Source organism: Copidosoma floridanum, unplaced genomic scaffold, assembly GCF_036245765.1.
Source record: "Copidosoma floridanum isolate Cflo_tuat_1 unplaced genomic scaffold, Cflo_Japanese_pri ptg000016l, whole genome shotgun sequence".
NCBI classification, from domain to species: domain Eukaryota; kingdom Metazoa; phylum Arthropoda; class Insecta; order Hymenoptera; family Encyrtidae; genus Copidosoma; species Copidosoma floridanum.
Window position 1 is genome coordinate 17,419,420 of NW_028321893.1, and position 19,403 is coordinate 17,438,822.

General features: G+C 32.1%; 1 protein-coding gene across 2 annotated transcripts in view; it reads right to left on the reverse strand.

Annotated features, from left to right (window-relative positions):
• The window catches only part of SPoCk (secretory pathway calcium atpase), a 285,771-nt gene that overhangs the window by 231,174 nt on the left and 35,194 nt on the right, over positions 1 to 19,403 (reverse strand). For both annotated transcript variants that reach the window (XM_089592313.1, XM_089592314.1), the window contains exons 7-9: positions 18,950 to 19,143; positions 18,669 to 18,863; positions 14,441 to 14,597 (exon numbers count right to left, since the gene is read on the reverse strand). In XM_089592313.1, coding sequence (XP_089448439.1) covers positions 14,441 to 14,597; positions 18,669 to 18,863; positions 18,950 to 19,143 — 546 coding nt within the window. The remainder of the gene's footprint in view (positions 1 to 14,440; positions 14,598 to 18,668; positions 18,864 to 18,949; positions 19,144 to 19,403) is intronic.

Here is a 19,403-nt window from a genome sequence, read left to right on the forward strand (position 1 = left end):
ATCTAAAAAAAATAGTTAATAAAATAAATAGTTTATTAATTAATATAGTGTATAATTAAATCTAATTAATGAAAAGTACATAAATGTCAAAATTAGAGATAAGTTACTAACTCTACTAGAACAAGGAAAAATATGTTAATTTATAATAGGGGTCACTGATAGCAGAGTGGAGACTCAGAGGGAGGGAGGGATGGAGAGGGTACTTAGCTAATGTGCAGAAGATTGCTGGTTTGATTCTTAAGGAGTTTTTTTTTTGAGAATAATGTTTAGAACTAATGTCAAAATAAAAAATTTTATTTGTCTTTGCGATGACTGATCACTTTGCGTAATGCTGGAGTCCGTAAGGCACTCACCAAAGTTAACTTTATTGCTGAAAAGCTGAGCCTGGAGGTCTTTCAGATAACACAGAACATTGTTACAGCCAATCTAGTACCATTTATCTGACATTTATGATCAGACTAGAAACAAACAAATTGACACGTTTGGCTCTTCAATGAAGGAGCATTTGCAAAAATTAATTAAAGACAGGTGCCCACCAGTAGCAAGGCTCCCAGATTTTCGGGAGTTCGCTGCATGCGCAGTGCGCAATCACCCTCTCTCCATAGAGCAAGCTAGAGCGGGAGAGCTCCCCTACCCAGACCTTTAACCTAAGCCCCGCTCACTTCTCACAACTTAAATATGACATCTTGTCAAGTAAGAGTATAATCGCTTAACTCACTAAATATTAATGTTTTGATTTCCTTAATAAGTGACGAATATTTTGTTTTATAATTTTACTTACCTTGTCTTGTACATAGTATTTTAAAAAATTATGTCTTAGTATTGAAACGTTATACATGAGCTTACATAATTACATAAACGTGTCATGACACTTTATGTATAACGTACATTAAAAAAAAAAGCGTACAAAAGGCAACAAACCAACAAAATATTTTTGATACAAAAATCTAACGTATAAAAATTGTGCAGATGGAAAAAAAAAAAAAAATCATCAGTGAGATTCGAAAGGTGGCAAGTTTGGCTGAGGCAAAAGACTTTGCCCGTGCGGCTATCGTCGATTATACTCTTGCTTGACAAGATGTCATATTGAAGTTGTGAGAAGTGGGCGGGGCTTAGGTTAAAGGTCTGGGTAGGGGGGCTCTCCCGCTCCAGCTTGCTCTATGGAGAGAGGGTTATTGCGCACTGCGCATGCAGCGAACTCCCGAAAATCTGGGAGCCTTGACCAGTAGTAAGCCTTCCCTTATGTTAAATTCGTTGCATGCGCTCAATATAATTTTCGGTGATGACGTTTTCAAATCAATCTTTTCGGAACAGCTTACATCTAAGTGTAGAACTATCTTATTGCTTTCAGAAGTAACTGATTTGAATAAGTTCACATTCTTGGCTGATAAATGTTTGGAGGCTTTAGACCCAAATCATAAATAGTTAATTCTAATACTTGTTAGGTATTATTTTAAAAGCTTGGAGCTAAAATTGTTAAACTAGTGGCCGAAATAACATTATGAAAAACGGAGTGCAACAGATGCAGATCACGTGATAAGTCTAAACCGATTTTAATATCAAACGCAAGTGATTCTAGCAAGAGACCCAAGTATTGTCGTTTGCATCGTAAGTTCAGCTCAAATGATTATTTTTGTATCTTACTGTGCTCATCGAAACAGCCTTCAGAAAACGAGGTCACACTCGCTGTACAGAAGTAATAGACGAAAAGCATATTTTCAGGAGGCTCCATTTACGTGATTGTAGTTTATATATTGTTTTCCTTACTGATATGGGGGCAGAAGGTTTTTAAGTCCTTAAACATTCGATATTTTTATTATAACCAACTAATCTCAAGCTGTTTACTACAAATGACACATTGATTGAGGCTTTCGAAGAAACTAAGTTGGCTGTAGATTTTTGACTTAAAAATTCTGATCAATGAAAGTTTCAAGTAGAAGCAGTCATCTATCTTAATGTAAGAGCAGATTTGCTCAATACATTTGGCTTCCTGGTAGACATTTATAGACACGGATCATAGATCCATTTACTAACACGTTTACGCTAGGTTTGTATTCTAATGAGAATAACAGATTACTATCTAAGTTCTTAGAAATAACAGGACTTACGCCCGTGAAAAGAATCACTTCTTCGAATATCAATTCATCCTGCATGGCAGAGATAGATCTTAGATTCACTTCAGATAAATACCAAACTGTCAAAAAATAATAATTTCAAAAAACTGGCCCAAAAAAGGTATTGCCATTATTCGAGTAGCTCCTAGGGTAGTCTACTTCATATCATAAAAAAAAAGTTGCTTTCTAGTGCATTTGGGACAATTTTCGTAAGTTTAATAGCATCACTGAACCAGATCGGTGTACACTGAGAAACTGATGAAGCAGCGTCTGCTGTAAAGTGTGGTTGGTACTGCTATACTCACACGGTAGCAGCAGTTTAGTTGAGCGTATCAGAAACTCTGGTATATTCGGGGAGCCAGAGGCTCAAAAAATATGTTTTTTAGTTGTTGGATGGAATTTATCAAAATCTCGCAAAAACTATAGACTGTTGTTTATATGACAAATAATCTTTTAAAAAAGTTAGAATGAACCTGGTCGGGAAGATCCTTTTTTATTGATAAATAACTTTAAAAACCGATTTTTTTCAGTTATCTCACAATATCTCGGAAATAAAGCATTTCATAGAAAAAAGTCAACTACAAAAGTTGTTTAACTGATGATTTAACGTATTGGTAAATTTTTTTCTAAATCTAAAAATTGTTTATTCTAACCGAAAACATGCGGTAAAGTTGTAAAAAGTTAAAAACAAAAAATGAGGGAACAAACAATTTTTTGTTGTTGATATTTGGATATTAAAAAGTTATTGGTATTGCTCACAAAAGGCCCCAGGTCCGCTTTTTCAAAAGCAATATGGCGGTTTACTGCAAAATTGTTAGTTTAAAAACTTAGAACGCTGTAAATACTGTCACAAAAAGCGGATCTTGATAAAACCAAGTGGAATTGGTAGGTGATAACATTATCTATTATCAAGCTTATTTCCAAAATTTTTTAACAATTTTTTTTTGTTATTCACAAAAACCACTTTTTGTGGTTCGTAATTTCGTCAATTGTCAAGATAGAGCTTTGGAATGAAATGCATTTGATTACACCTATTTTTAATTTAATTTACAAAAAAACATTTATTGCACGCCCAACAAAAGTCGAGATATGACACTGTTACATTGCAATTAAGCATTCCAGTAACGCCTGATTGGGCCAAATATGAGCGCGATGTCGGTACATAACGAGTGCGGTTCAGACCTTATCAACACAACAGAGCGACTAATTACTTTGGCCGAAGTATAAACTGCCTGTAACAAACAATTTCTAAATACATATTCTGGCAATCGATGTCTTATTATTTTTATCGAGTACTTTGGCCCTTGCATAATTAATTATCCAAATTTTAATCGTCTACGTGCATTACATCATGCTGAACAACTAAAAAGATGAAAGTATCGTATCTCGGCTTTTCTTGGGCATGCAATGAATTTTTAAATAGTCGTAATCAAATGCATTTCATTTCAAAGCTTTATCTTGCCAATTGACGAAATTACGAACTACAAAAAGTGGGTTTGTTAAAAACAAAAAAAAAATGTTAAAAATTTTGGAAATCGGCTTAATAATAGATAATATTATCACCTACCGCTTTCAATTGGTTTATCAAGATCCGCTTTCTGTGACACGATTTACAGCATTCTTAATTTTAAAATTAACAATTTTGCAGTAAATCGACATATTGATTTTGAAAAAGCGGACCTGGGTCATTTTGTTAAAAATTCTACTGCATATAATATCCACAAATCATTAATAAAAAACGATTTCTTTCCATATTTTTTAATATCTCTTTGTTTTTAACTTTTTACAACTTTACCGCATGCATTTGGTAAGAATAAACAATTTTCAGCTTTTAAAAAAGATTTATTCATGGGAAACATCATCGGTTAAACAACTTTCGTATTCAACTTTTTTCGATAAAATGCTTCATTTCTGAGATATTGTGAGATAACTGAAAAAATCGGTTTTTAAAGTTATGTTGCAATAAAAAAGGGCCTTTCTGACCAGGTTCATTCTAATTTTTTTGAAGGATCATTATATGGACAACAATTCATAGTTTTTGCGAGATTTCTTTAAATTCCATCCAACAACGAAATGAAAATCTCTGGCTCCTCCACTAGTAGCTACTAGATCAGAGTCTGTATAGTGGCAAAAGCCAGGCTACGTAGAGTACACATTGTCAAAACATAAAAGCAGCGCTTACTACAAAGTATTGTAGCAAATACTGTATACTCATACGAGGAGAGTAACAGTTTTTTTGATGAGTACGAGAAGCGCTTAATAATTGGAGGGTATCTATTATTTGAAATTTTATTACTTAAAAAAAAGTGTTTTCACATACTTGTTTTGATAATTGTATTTATTTACAAAAGTAAAAGAAATTTTACAATCTGTACTTAGTACAAACAAAATTGTTTTTTTTTTTTTTTTTTTTTTTTTTTTTGTACTAAAGTGCACTCTTGAATATTTATCAATTGTTGTACATTTATTACTACTGTTTTATTATCAATTATTATATTGTATGCGTTAAAACATTTGTGAAAAATATTGATAAATCATTCAACGCATTAAAAAATACACGCTATTATTTTCTATACAAATATAGTTATTATTTCTCCAAAAATTAACAAATCATCATTTCCCATTTCAAGAACAAATATTTTTCCTCACCGATATTCAATATTGCTAATAATGAATTTTTTCGAAGTATAAACAGTATTTGGAATATTCCATACTCTCTGTATATATATGTATGGTGAGCGCGACTACATGTAGTAAGCGCTACTTTTATGTTTTGATAAAGTGTACTATACGTAGCCTTGGTGGCATTGTACAGACCTTAGAGAATATATACATGGAGGAAGCATTGTATGCTCCGACCGCGAGACGAGAAGAGAGAGACAAAAGACAAATAGCAGTACAACCTTTCTCTCTCTTACACGCCTCTGATTGGTTGGCTCCCTCCCGTATATATAGGTATAGTCGTGTCCACGAGTGGCGGTCGTGGGGGAACAGAGCAGATATATATAGCCAATACCTTACCTCTCCAGCAGACGCAGGGACTCCCGCCAAATTATACCAATGATATAGGGAAATATATGTAACCTAAGCTCTGATGAAAAAGAACATATATATATATTACATCTGTAGCATGCCTGGCACTTTGTGACCATGGCCGAGTGGGCTAAGTACCGTTCACAGAGAAATAATTTTTGGTCGGCTTTGTTATCGAATCTTGGGAAAAAAAATTTTTTTTTTTCACAGTACACCTTTTTATCACAAATTAATGTGAATACATTTGGAAAAATAAAATTACAATTTATTTACGGTTATCGAGGATGAGAATTATAATGTATGTATAATAAATCAATGTACAATATTTTACATTAGTCGCTGTTTATTAACGAAATAACTTTTAAAAAATTGTCAAAAGTTAGAAGAAAAGTAGTAAAGGATTATATTACTAAAAAACTCACTTAATAATGTGCGAATACATGTGTATATAAGTAAATAATTAAAGTAATTGATACAATACATGGACCAAGGACTTTTAAGTAAACCTTAAACATCAACAGTTTTATGAAAAATATTTTAATTATCAAAGGATATAAGAATGCTTTCAATTTTGACAATAGAATGTTTTTATTCATTTCTAAATAAAATTAACTTAGTGTAATTAAATTAACTTAACTTTTGATTTACTGACTTGAGATTCGTAATGATGTACCCTAATTCTTAAATAAGTAAAAATTATTTGTTTAAGTAAGTTACGTCGGTGTTTACCAGGATCGTTTGTGTGTAAGATTTCCAAAAAATGTGCTGGAATGGATCGTTCAACAATTTTAGAGAGCTCTATGAAGATACCCTTTTTTTTCTTATAAAAAAATCGAAAAGATCTTTCAATGATCTTGCAGACGTCAATAACATCTTTCGACGGTAAAATTAACCTGCCACGATTTTTTCTCTCTGTTAAAGCAGAGTAAGTTTCATCAGAGGTCAAGGTCAAAGGGCACTGAAAGCATTTACTTTTTTTTAATATATAACGCACAGTGAATCCAGCTAAATGCCCGACCACGTTATCTATGTATTTTTTATTTGTCCGCTGACCATAAAAATCGTGCGACTGAAGATCAAACGTACTATCGGAGTTACAATCTACATCTTCACTACACTCAGTATCGTTGTCAATCGGATTATTAGATTCTACAGTAACACGAAGAAGCTCGGTGCTATCTTGGCTTAAGCAATTAGATTTTACTGATTCTTTAACATCTGCATGAATCAATAATTTTTTATAAATAGAAATGAATTGATGGCAGGTAGGATTGTTGTTAAATCCACCTTTGGATCGCACAGCACTAAAAAAATTTTCAAGGTGGTCCTGTGATAATTTATATGTAAGAAGAAATGAATCCGATCCAGTAAAATAAATATCATAAATATGAGCAACATTGTGTAGGGACGCTATCATACCGACAAATCCAGCTTTTCTTTTAGAGTGAATAACAAGCGATCCGTCCTGCATTTTGAGGCATTGAAGGTATGTTACAATTTTAGTAATTTTTTCCTTTATTTCTTTAATATTACTACGCGAAATTGCATTTTTTGATTTACTTTTATCAAACAAGCTTCTCGAGTTTAAGATATCGAATGCTTCGTTTATAATCGAACAAAACTTAGCAGTACCCTCGCACTGTGTAAAGTCGTTTTCGTTTTCATCATCTTTTAAATACAATAAGGCAGTTGAGACACTTTCACTTAAAGTTTGAGCTGCAAGTTTGACGTTCATTTTGTTTTCTGTGAAGTTAATGTGTTGCCTTCGGATTTTCGTACCTGGATGCACTCCTTGAGCTTCTTGAAAATCCACTAATTTGCGTAAAAAATCCCAGGAAATCACTTGACCCTCATCATCATAAAAATTGTACTTGCCCAGAGCATTTCTAATTAATTTCAAAACGTGACAACCGTCAAATATTAGATGCACAAGATTACCATCAGTAGGATGTACAAAAAAATTCTCGGTATAATTTTCTGTACCAGGCGCTACACCTAGATATAAGCCCATACTAATGTTGGATTGCAAATTATCAAAAGTTAGGGACACAACAGTAACACCAGTAGGACTTAAAGCTGTTAAAATATCTTTTACAATCTCAGCTTTTTCTTCTCCTCCCAACGAATTTACAAAATAGTACGCAACTGGTATTTTCCAATTACCATTAACTGCTACAAGCATAAAAACCAAAGCATTTTCGGCTGCTGGTACATTTTCGGAGTCTACATTTTTTCCTACATTTATGTAGCCATATTCCTTACCACTGATATTGTCAATGTGTTTTTTTATTTTCATTTCATCAAACATTAAACTGCATAAAGTTTTTTTATCAGCGTTTTTCTCTCTCTCTGCTTGGACCTTCCTCGAAACCGCGTCAATACTTAGTTTACTTATACCTGATGTACATGGCAAGTTTGCATGCCATTTAGTAATCGTATTGGGATGCGGTAAGTGTTTCATAAATTTTTCACGTACGTAATTATAAGCATTAGGCAAGGAAAAGTGCAACATTGTTGCAAAAGATCGTAATTCCAACGGAAATTTTGATTTGCGCTTTGGCCTATCCAACACTCTCTTGATGATGCTTCTCGCTTCAATAGATAACGTATCCTGCAATATGTATAAGAAATGAGAAATAAAATTGGAGGTCTAAATTAAACTTTACTTATTATTTAGCATAAGGTAAAAAAAAATTTTTAATGAGTCTGATACATATTTTAAAATCAAAAAAAGTTTACTTTTAAATAAATTGTCGTGATGCACACGTTCCAGCGTAACAAATACTTATTTCCACTCTACTTGAGATGGAATAAGTTAATTTTAACATTTTTTTAACGTCTCAGGGCGTGTTCAGCAATAATTAAAAGAGGAATCACAGGAATTATGTTTGGGAAAATTTTATTTTGTAAGAAATTTCCAATGCAAAGTACAGTGCATAAATCATAATACTTTTTCATTACATTTAAAAATAAACAGCGAAAACCTCTACTGTTCAGAAAAAAATCGATTTGTAAAAAAGAAAACAATTGACATAAAAGAAATAGACAGTCATACTCCAGTTTTTATCATTGGTAATATGGATCTTACACGAGAAAAAAAAAAAAAAAAGCTCAATACGCACTTTTTTTCATCCTAATTTTCAATGGAACGAAATTCAAGCTTATTGACAGTCAATTTGTAAAAAATGATGTTTGTATAAAAAATCTAGTTATAATACTGTTACAGTGGGGTGCCAGATCATGATTTTAAATTTATACCAAAAAATATGTATTACGGGAACGACTTTTGAATTATAGGACTTACTTTAAGAATGCTAGACACTTTATCACAAATATAGTTCTTATTTTGTATGTGGCGAAGTAAAGACTGTGAGTCTTTCACTTTTTTCTGTGACCGGTACAACCTGTTGCTCAAAATTCGGTTCCTTCTTTGCGACATCAATACCTCCCTTTGAGCCTTCAACAACAACCGTTTCATTTTTTTTTCATTATCTGTAGTAACTTCTATAGAATTACTATTGAAATTAGCTATTGACTTCACTGGACTCTTCGAAGCCACAGCCTTCACACTGAAACAACGAAAAAAGTTGAAATATAAGTTCCAGTATGCGCATTGACAATTTTTTAAAAATAAACATTCATCTGAGTACTTATGCTTGCTAGAAGTTTCATCAATAGTATCTTCAGAGCAATGAGGGCTTTTACATAATATCTCCGTAGAAGCAAAATCCACCGATTCATGTTCAACATATGAATTGTTCAATTTTTTATCCAAAGAAGTATGCTCAGCCGGAGAATCATTGGCGGACACTTCATTGGTATTAATTTCATCAATCTGACTGGTACTGCTTGATATTTTATCTTTTGTAACATTCTTCTGGAAAGTATCGTTAGCAAAAGAGCTGCTGCAGGCACTTATCTCTGCGGCATTTAATCTAAGTGTATAAAAAATTTATTAGCTAGAAAATACAAACATTATGTACAACAGAGCATATAATATAAGACAAGATCCATTACTGGTTATCTGCAAAAACTGTTGGAACACAGCCTTTTTTAATTCTTAGCCTTTTTCCTGTTCCAGAACTAAAACAGTTTGATTCAAAATGTTGGGAGCAAACGTATAAATAAGATTTCTCTTCAACAGTGAAAAAACAATTCAACTCGTACAGCCATTTTCCTCTGTCTTCTTAATTTTTTGGTAACCTTCAATAATACATATTTTCTACATTTTAAAAGACTGTTTTCGTAAAAACTCGAATAAGCAAACTTGTTAACTTACTGATGAAATGATAAACTCCTGGCTCCAGGATCATCACTTTGAACCTTACATGTAGGCACACAACATTTCACAGGCATTTTTTATTATTTTCAATAGCAACTAAGTTTGAATTACATTCAAATGAACAAATAGCAAAATGTAACGAGAAATGTAATCGTATACGTCTTCTCTGCAATATTTACATCATCTTTTTATATATATAACATACGATCAGCTGTGAGCTGTCTGCAAATATCTCAGAGAATATATATATATATATATATATATATATATATATATATATATATATATATATATATATATATACAGCTCTTCTGCTCCGTTCTCCTCGAGTCCCGAGTCCCCCACTTCTACCGCATCATAGCAGAACTATACCTATATATACGGAAGGGGGCCAACCAATCAGAGGCGTGTAAGAGAGAGAAAGGTTGTACTGCTATTTGTCTTTTGTCTCTCTCTTCTCGTCTCACGGTCGGAGCATACAATGCTTCCTCCATGTATATATTCTCTAAGGTACAGGCTCTGGTAGTAGCTTCCAGAGTTTCTGGTACGCGCAACTAAACTGCCATTACCATGTGAGTACAGCAGTACCAACCACACTTTACAGCAGACGCTGCTTCGTCAGTTTTTCAGTGTACCCTTCACTGCATGCACACAATTTTTTCTGTCACCCTTCAGGTTAGAAACGTTATTTTTATGCAGGGTCTTCACAAAGTGTAGCATCAAGTCCCGGTCACACTTAAAGACGTTTCTAAAACGGCTTTTATTACGCTGTTAGGATTGTTTAAGTACTTTGGTACTCCACTCGAGTTAAAAAATGCATGTCAGACGTTTCAAAGTTGTATCAATTGAACTATTTCCAAATGGGAGTTGGTCTTAGGTAAGATATCTAGATAACATTTTAATGTTTTCCTCTAACCTCAAAGAGCATGTCAATCATCTACGAGACTATTTAATAAATTCAAATGTTTCCAAGCCTTCTAGTAATAACATTTAAGCAGTTTTACACTTTTCCGAACTCAAAACTGTCGTTTATTTGCATCGCTTTTTGAGCATGGTAAATATATACTGTCGCAGAATTGCTGATGCAGCTGAAATTCACGCCTCTCTTCCTAAGTACATTCATGGTAGTAAAGATAACTATAAGAAAGAAGTCACTTGGACGCAGAGACAGTCGCCGCATTCAAGAAGGCTTAGAACAATTTATCCAACGTTTATCCAATCAGTCATCCCACCTCGAAAGCCGGAACTTGTCTAGTCACTGATGCTTCTTAGTTAGCGATTGGTGCAGTTTTTAAACAGCTTTAAAGTGACAGTTGGAGGCAGGCCTTTACTTTTTTTGTTGAGAAAATTCTATCCACAACAAACGAAATGTAGCACTTGTAACCAAAAGCTTACAGCTATTTTTAAGGTCCAAGAAAATCCAAGTTTCAATCTAATCTAATCAAGTTCACTGTGATATTTCAGATAACGTTTGATGACCATAGGTCCCTAATATCTTTTTTAGACGAGTGTTTAAGCTTTTTGACAACCCATATCGTCTTGGAACGAGAGTCATTGATTAGACAATCAGGCAGAGATGCGTAAGGCCTTAAATGCACAGCAATATTAAAGCTTGGTACGTTGCTCCAAATGATCATTTTTCGTAAATTCACATAATTATTATTGGTCTACTTTCTAGTTGTGATGGGTATACATACTTGCTAACTATGATAGATAAACTCTCTCGTTGGTCCATGGCCATTTCTTTCTAGGAAATCTTGGCTCTTATAGCATTTTACGACATTTGGGTCGATCGTTTCGGGACTTTTTATATTAATTCAACCAATCAACGAGCCCAAATTCAATCGCAAGTATTCAAGGCCTTACTTGGCCTCTCAAGTACCCAGTGAGCCAGTATCGTTACTCATCATTTAGCAGCGAACGGCATAATCGAACGTTGGCATTACGATTTTAAGAAAGATTTAATGTGCCATTACAATAAAAATTAGCTCAGGCAACTCACCACAGTAACTTCAGGATAAGGAACAGCCGTAAAATTGGGTTCTGTAGGTTTGTCAGACAGTTACTTAAATAATACATATCTTTGTGTACCCAGCAAGTTTTGTTAACGAGACAAATTGCAACCAAATCCATAGTTATTTTAAGTAGAATTTCGCGGACACATAAAAATTTGAAGTCTGCACTGGTTCAGCATCGTTATAATTCGCAAGAATTTTTTTAAAAAATTTTGAAAGTTAAACCATGTTTTTTCAAAGCTCCACCGGTAACAAAGGCCCTTGAAAACCTTACTTTAGTCCATACAAAACTCTCGAGCGTATCTTTGATCAGAATTACAAAATTAAAGTTAAGAATACTTTTAAAACTGTTTATACGGAGCTAGTTAAACGTACATATTTTATTCTAGACGATCTGTAACAATAAAGCTTTTAAGAGATTTAGAATTTCCCGAACAGCCACTCGAAGCTCGCGTTTTACTTAAAAATACTCTATATAAAAAAAAAGAAATAATTAAACTACCAAAAAAGTAGTGATCTTAAAAAAAGCGATCTGAATGCCAACGTCTCCAGCGTATTACCCAAAGATGTCCAGACAGAGCACAACCTGTTATGATACTTCAGGATTTTGTGGCCGTTCTTCCAACCAACCTGGAGCTACCGAAACACCTCTTGCTACAACAGCGAGCCAGTGAGAATAACCTCAAGGAGTTTGGGAAGCTATAACTGCTGAAAATATAATCAGCCTCTGACCACTTTTTAGGGCACCACTGGTACTTTTCAGGGCCCAAATCCTTACGTTCACTAATCCACTATTAATCTCATCAGTTCTTTTTAGGGCCATCTAATGTTAAATTACCTCGCCAATAAAAATATTTCTTACAACTATTTTCGACAAATATTTTAAAGTAAATTCCGACAATGATTTGTCCACTAATAGACTATATAAAGCCTGACACTTTGAAACTGAGTCAGTCATTCACTGAGAGATGTCACGAGCGAAGTTGTTTGTCAAGAGGCTGGGAATCCTGACTATCGACGCTACTACATTACCCTTTCGACTCTAAGCATTCAAACAAGGAGATAAGACTATCCTAAGATATCGAGGCAGTCGTACTTTCTGCAAACATTGATCAAAAAAGAGTTTTGCTTATCTGTTCTTTTGAGAGCCATCAAACGTCGAATTATCTTGCCAAAAAATATACCAAAACTTAACAGATTTGGAAAAAAAAACAGTTTTCACAAAAGTTTTCAACAACGCCCTGGGTTGCAAGAGGGCGAATTGGAAAAAAGACTTTAAATGCTTCAAATTTACACAACTTTCGGCATTGAGAAACTGACACAAATGTTGTATAGGACACCTTTTTTACGCTAGAGTGCACGTTTTAAATAAAGTTTTTGAACAAGTCTTCTAAATACTTAACGATAACATTGTTAATAAATTAAAAAACATATAGTGTGGCTAAATCAAGAAAAAATTTTGTTCGAACAAATCACTTAATTATTTATAATAATATAGCCATTTAAAAAAAATCTAAAGTATTAATTGTTTATGATAAAAAAAAATTGTTTATAATTTTTCTAAAAAGTGATATTTTGACATAACTGATGAATATTTTATAACCAAAAAATGTTAAGATTGTAGATAATCAATTTCTCAAGAGACTGAGAGGTTTTGGATCGAAATCGGAAAACAATTAAATATATAAGTTAACAAGCGTTAAGTAGATTTTTTTTTAATGGCTATATTTTTCTAAATAATGGAGCAGTTTGTTTAAACAAAATTTTTTCTTGATTTAGACACACTATATGTTTATAATTTATTAACAACGTTATCGCTAAGTATTTAGAAGACTTGATAAACAATTTTATTTGAAACGCGCACTGTAGCGTAAAAGGGGTGTCCTATACAACCTTGAGTGTCAGATCAGCTTTCCTTTATAACTCTAACATTGATTATTTGAATCTTTTATCCATTTCAAAAGGGAGAGTTATAAATGTATTTTCATTGTGTCATGAAAAAATGAAGAGAAAAGGCTCTAGGATTTTTTTACTTCAGTAATAAAATTTGGTGATTGAAAAAAAAATTTCTAACTATACGTTCATGATCAGTTTTAAATCCATACAGCTTTAACAAACAGCCCTTTTCATACATTATAACGCGAGTAATTGATAATATTTTGCATTACGTATTAACACACTAAGGTACTCCACTCAGTGAATCTTGGACGAAGCCAACCGTGACGGGGCAGCTAGTTTACTAATACATAATTATGTAACCAACGTATGACAGTATTATTTAGCCTGAATTAAAGAATCACAAACATGTTACTTACTGTCCACAATGTTTACACATTATAGTTCATACAATAAGTCAATATAAAAGCTTTTAGAAAGGGTACAATGTAACACACACACACACACACACACATTTATGGGCCTACGTAAGTGTGAAGGTATATTCAACACTATCCACGTCACACACGTGCTACTTTTGTATCAGCTTTCTTGTTTAATTCTTTTGTTTTCGCGATCAACTGTGAGTTTGATTGTAATTATATCAACGAAGAGAAAATTGTATTAGATATTACCACACTAAACGTAGTTTATACAACGTACATTTTGAGTACTTGAATGGCAGTCAAATTATAAAAGCGCGAAATTAAACCCTACGAGATTTATCACGATATGCAACATGACGCAAAATCATGTAGTCTCTGACATTATTTTAATTTTAATTATTTTAAGATACGTGTTAAGCAATTTTTATTACTTAATTTACAACATTATAAATAAAAATAAAAAAGCCAAGTATAATTTTTTGAAACTAAATAATAATTTTTCAACTCGTAGTAAGTCCTAAAGTATTGTTTTTAGAAAGATAAGTTCATGAGATTACTATTTACAAATCAAAAACCATCTGGATACTAAGTTATGAGTTATTTAGAACTAGTCATTTCCAGAAACATACAACATAATGAATATTTTAATAAACAAAATGTAAAGCATATAAATACCTCTTAATCCTCGTTGCCCTATGTCATAAGCATCAGCAAAAACTTCTTGTTCTTTTTTTTGTGTCAGAGGATACAACTGACCGTTAGCTGCGTACTTAGTGCATTGTGGTAGAACTTTTTCTAAAGCTCCCTTGACAAAATAGACTTCTTGTTTATACTGCACAAACAATGAAATAAGAAATACATCGTAGTATGAAAGTACATTATTTCTGTAATTAATCACAAAAACAACATTCTGACAATACCAGTACATTTTGTAACTAATATTACGTTACAGTAAATGTTGGACCATGTGATTCTCTCATGGTTTTGTGAAGACTAAAAGTGTAAAAAACAATTTTCATAAATTTTCATCAGAAGGTTGAGGATATAAATTTGGCGTTTGACATAGTAACTATCTGAAAAAATCTCCTTATTACAAAACGTATTCATAAAAAGTCAAATAACCACTTTTAATAGAATCGTGTAATGATAAACATATTTAAGATAGTAATAAAATATTAGCCCGAATTTATTTTTGTAATGCAATGACTTATATAAATTTGCACAGTTCCATAAAAGACGGTATAACAATTCCAAGAGAGAAAGAGGCCAATAGAGTCACTTTTGTTAAAGAAATATTTTTATATGATATGAAAAAAATGATACTTACCTGATTACAACTTCAGAGTTTAAGTTTAAAGAAAAATTTTATATTAAGAGAGTTCCCTTCCAAAATGAAAATTATCAGATTTTGATGAAACTTTACAAATATATCATTTCATATCGTACCAAACGACTAGTAAAGTTTCTAACCGATTCAGAACCTGTGAGCTGAGATATGAACATATCTTTTAACAAGTGCTCTTATGGGAATTCATGATCATACTGAACCTCATACTTTCCTATTATTTACGGTACTTCTAAAGATCAGATTTTAAAATAATTTAAATATGTTTTTCATTAATTGTTCAAGAACGTTTGTGTATTTTTTTAGAGCGGTTCAGAACTTTATAAGCGATTATTTATTGATACTGTAAAGTATTTGATACGATAGCAGTCGATATTTTTCTCACTTACGACATGTGGCAATGTTGCGTTAGGTTGGAATATCTGAGGCCATAATACGTCACAATAATGAATAAGAACAGGACATAAATACGTTAAGCACGGTGCTTAAAAATTGAAAACGAGAAACAACACTGCTTTGGAGGGCGTGTAGAAAATATTTGTATAAATTAGTTTCCATACTAATTAAAATACGCTTACATATAAATATAGGAAACAATTCGCATGATGAATCGCGACGTTTGGTTTGTTTACCTATACGACAGCTGATGCCCGCCCCAATTGCTTGTCTGCTTCACGAGCACAACGTTGCCACACTTCTTACATGTAAAAAGTTTGATGTTCTCTGTCATTTTCTAAGATCGGTCTTTCTCTTTCTTGCCAAGGGAACTCCCTTAACTTACACTTTTCCTTTCTATCTACTATTTCTCTAAAGAATAAATAAAAATTGATGTTGCTTAAGAAAAATAAAGTATGTTATAAAATTTAGCTTTAAAAAAAAAAAGTATGTCATCGTCACTTAGAAGGAGTTACTTCCCAATTTTCGCTACGAATAGTTAATGTTTTATTTTTCATGCAAAGAAAATACTACTGTAAATTTATCATTTGAATTCAATTTTTTTTAATAGTTATTATTAAGTGGCAATTTTTGTTATCATAACGCAAAAGCTCCAAATAACAATCAAAAAGTGGAAAAGTATGAATGAGAATTAATATCATTTACAATAAGAGTAATAGAGTAAAACTTCCGGAATTTTACTTACTCATGTCTTAGATTTTCTTGATTCTACGATTCTTTTCCTTTAATTTCTCCTTTTTTCTTCATTTTCCAATAAATGCACACTACGAAGTGTTATACATATTCGTGCATGATGTATTATAAAAATAAAAAAAATCAAGCGATAATCAAATAAAATTTAAATAGTTTTACTATGCTACTTAAAAATACACATCACAATTTTCTTAATTGATACTATTTTCAATATTTAAAAAAAAATTCTTTCAATAGCTTTCACGTATCGTAGAAAAGGTATGTAGAGAAATATCTCGAAATTGTTTTGTTTTTTTGTTTTTGACAATGAGCTACTGCGTTTCAGGATAAAAAAAGTTGTTACGTATCTTATTTAAACGTTGTGAAAATTGCTTATCTGAAAACCTTAGAACAAGCTTACATAGTTTATTACACATTATGTAAAGTTCTCAAAATACATTTTTTTTTACTCAAAATTATGAAAACTTGAGAAAATGTTATTAATGTATAAATCAAAGTCCCAAAAAACATTGTAATTGCTAACTACAGAAACAACTCAACTAATTTCGTTGAAGTTTTGCAAACTGATTCTTGACACCTCCTAGATGGTTTACGCGTAGTTTTTTTCTCAAGCAATTCAAAATAATAGTATTAAATTAGCTTCAAATTTTGTCAAAAAATGGTGGCATCTAAGCAAAATCAAAGCCACTTGCAATCGAAGTTAATGAGTCTGGTGATATTCCCGAGAAAATCGTTGATTATCATAGTAGTTTACTAGTAGTACGTCATAACAGAGATGTTCGGCATACAGCTGTGTATCCCGGCTATCAACGATACTGCGACAGTCTCTGATAGGACCATGTAAGGTTGAACCAACTCAGTAACGAATATATTTTTTGCATCTACTTTTGGCAAATATTATTGCATATATTTTACAGCAAATCCTGACAACAATTATTCTTCCATCAGACGATGCAAATATGGCCAGTTTTAAATCAAGTCTGCGATTCACTAGCAGACGTCATGAGTGTTGCTGTTCATTACTAGACTGGAAGTCCTGGACACTGACGAACTGCCCATTCAACCCAAAATTACCAATTCTATCAAAGGTTTACGCTTGGCAAACCTAATAGCAAATCTTCACCTTGCAAAGGGGTTGCAGCCTTCAAGTTGCAAAAGGGCGAATTAAAAGAAAAACTTAAAATTCTTCTAATGTATAAAAATTGAGACGTCGAGAAACTGATTCAAAATGTTCATCAAAATTGGAACAGCAGCGTCAAAATTAACGAACAAATATTTTATGAAGTGTCTTATCAGCTTTTCTTTGTAACCTTGACATTGATTATTTGAATCTTCTATCCATTTCAAAAGGGAGAAGAATATATGTGTTTTTACTGTGGCATGAAAAAATAAAAAGACGAGGCTCTAGAATTTCTTTGCTTTGGTGGTAAAATTTTGTCATTAAAAAAAATTCTAAATGATATATCTTTCATCATTTTTTAACTGTTACAGCTTTAACAAATAGCGCTTTTGATACATTATAACGTGAAACAAAGCAAATAAGGGCCTTTTTTTAGGCAAACATCTTTTGATAGCGTATGAAACGTATGGTACTATTTAGCGTCATTATATTTTTTTTTTTTTTTTACTTTTTTACAGCTTATTATTCAACGAAAACTGCATGGATTTCAAAAAAAATTGTTTTAAATAGAATTTTTTCATTCAGAGAAGTGTCAAGAATAGATGCACAATTTTTAAGTATTAATAATTTGAAAATATTTTACATTACGTGTCAACACACTAAGGTGCTCCATTCAGTGAATCTCGGGCGAAGCCAGGAGCCGCTAGTTATATTATACATATATCTACACACTCTTCTCGCCACCTACGGGTAAAAGTTACCAAGTGCAGTCAGTACACAACTTAATAAATTATAGGAAACTTTGTATTTAAAATAATAAAAAATGACATTTATGATCTTAAACACGTTAGTAAAGGAAGTGAAAAAAAAAAAAAAATATAGAAAAAAAATTTAAAAACGATTTTAGAAACAATAAACATGAAGAATACCAAGAGCCCGATAAGTAAGATCTGTCACGATTACACTCTTGATGTCATTTTATTTAATTAATTTATTAAACTTAATTATTTGCTGTGGTCAAATGTTTAGTTGTCTCGTGAATTGTTTAATGCAAGAAGTTTATATTTACTAAATGTATTAGTTGATGATTTTTTTTTTATGGAATAAATTTTGTCTGTAGAAACAAAATAAGGTAATTTTATATTTAAGCGATGCCTAAAAATAAAATAGTAATTCCTTCAAGATCAAGACTGATGTAGAATATTCTCTAAAACTAGAAGTAAGGTACAATACCTTATTTTACTTAAGCGAAAATGTATGATTTTTTATAAATTAGAAAATAAACCTGCCTCACTGTACTTTGCTACACACTTAACAGCCATCATTTTTTGTTCAGATGAGAATGGGTACTCTTGAAGACGGATATATTTGTCTGAGATAGCATACATGCCATTCTTCATTCCAGCTATTAGTAAAGCCCCTTCTGTAGGCTGGCCTAACAATGTATTATTTTGAATAACAGCATTATTACAAACGCACCCAATCTAAAACATGAATGATGTTATTACAGAAGACTAACTTTGTGCTAAGGAGTGACATATATTGAACTTACGGTACGTCATAAACTTACTTCAAGCAAATTTGTAATAGCTGTTTGAGCAAAGTCAATGTCTTTGCATTTGCGCAGTTTTATTTCTCCATTAGCATTATAGCCAGCTCCAGAAACATCAGCAATATAGTTTTCAGAAGTAATTATTATTATTACAGTCATTTCATTTTGAGTAATAGTACCAGTTTTATCTGAGCATATCACATTGACACACCCTATAAATAAGAAATATACTTTTGCAGTTTTCAAAAACACTTGTTAAAAATCTAATAAGCCTATGTAATTGCTTCAAAAGGTACATTATAACCTTATATTATTGTTATTATTGTTGTTATTATTATTATTATTATTATTATTATTATTGTTATTATTATCATTATCATTATTGTAATTATTATTATTGTTATTATTATTACTGTTATTATTATTATGGTTATTATTATTACTGTTATTATTATTATTGTTATTATTATTA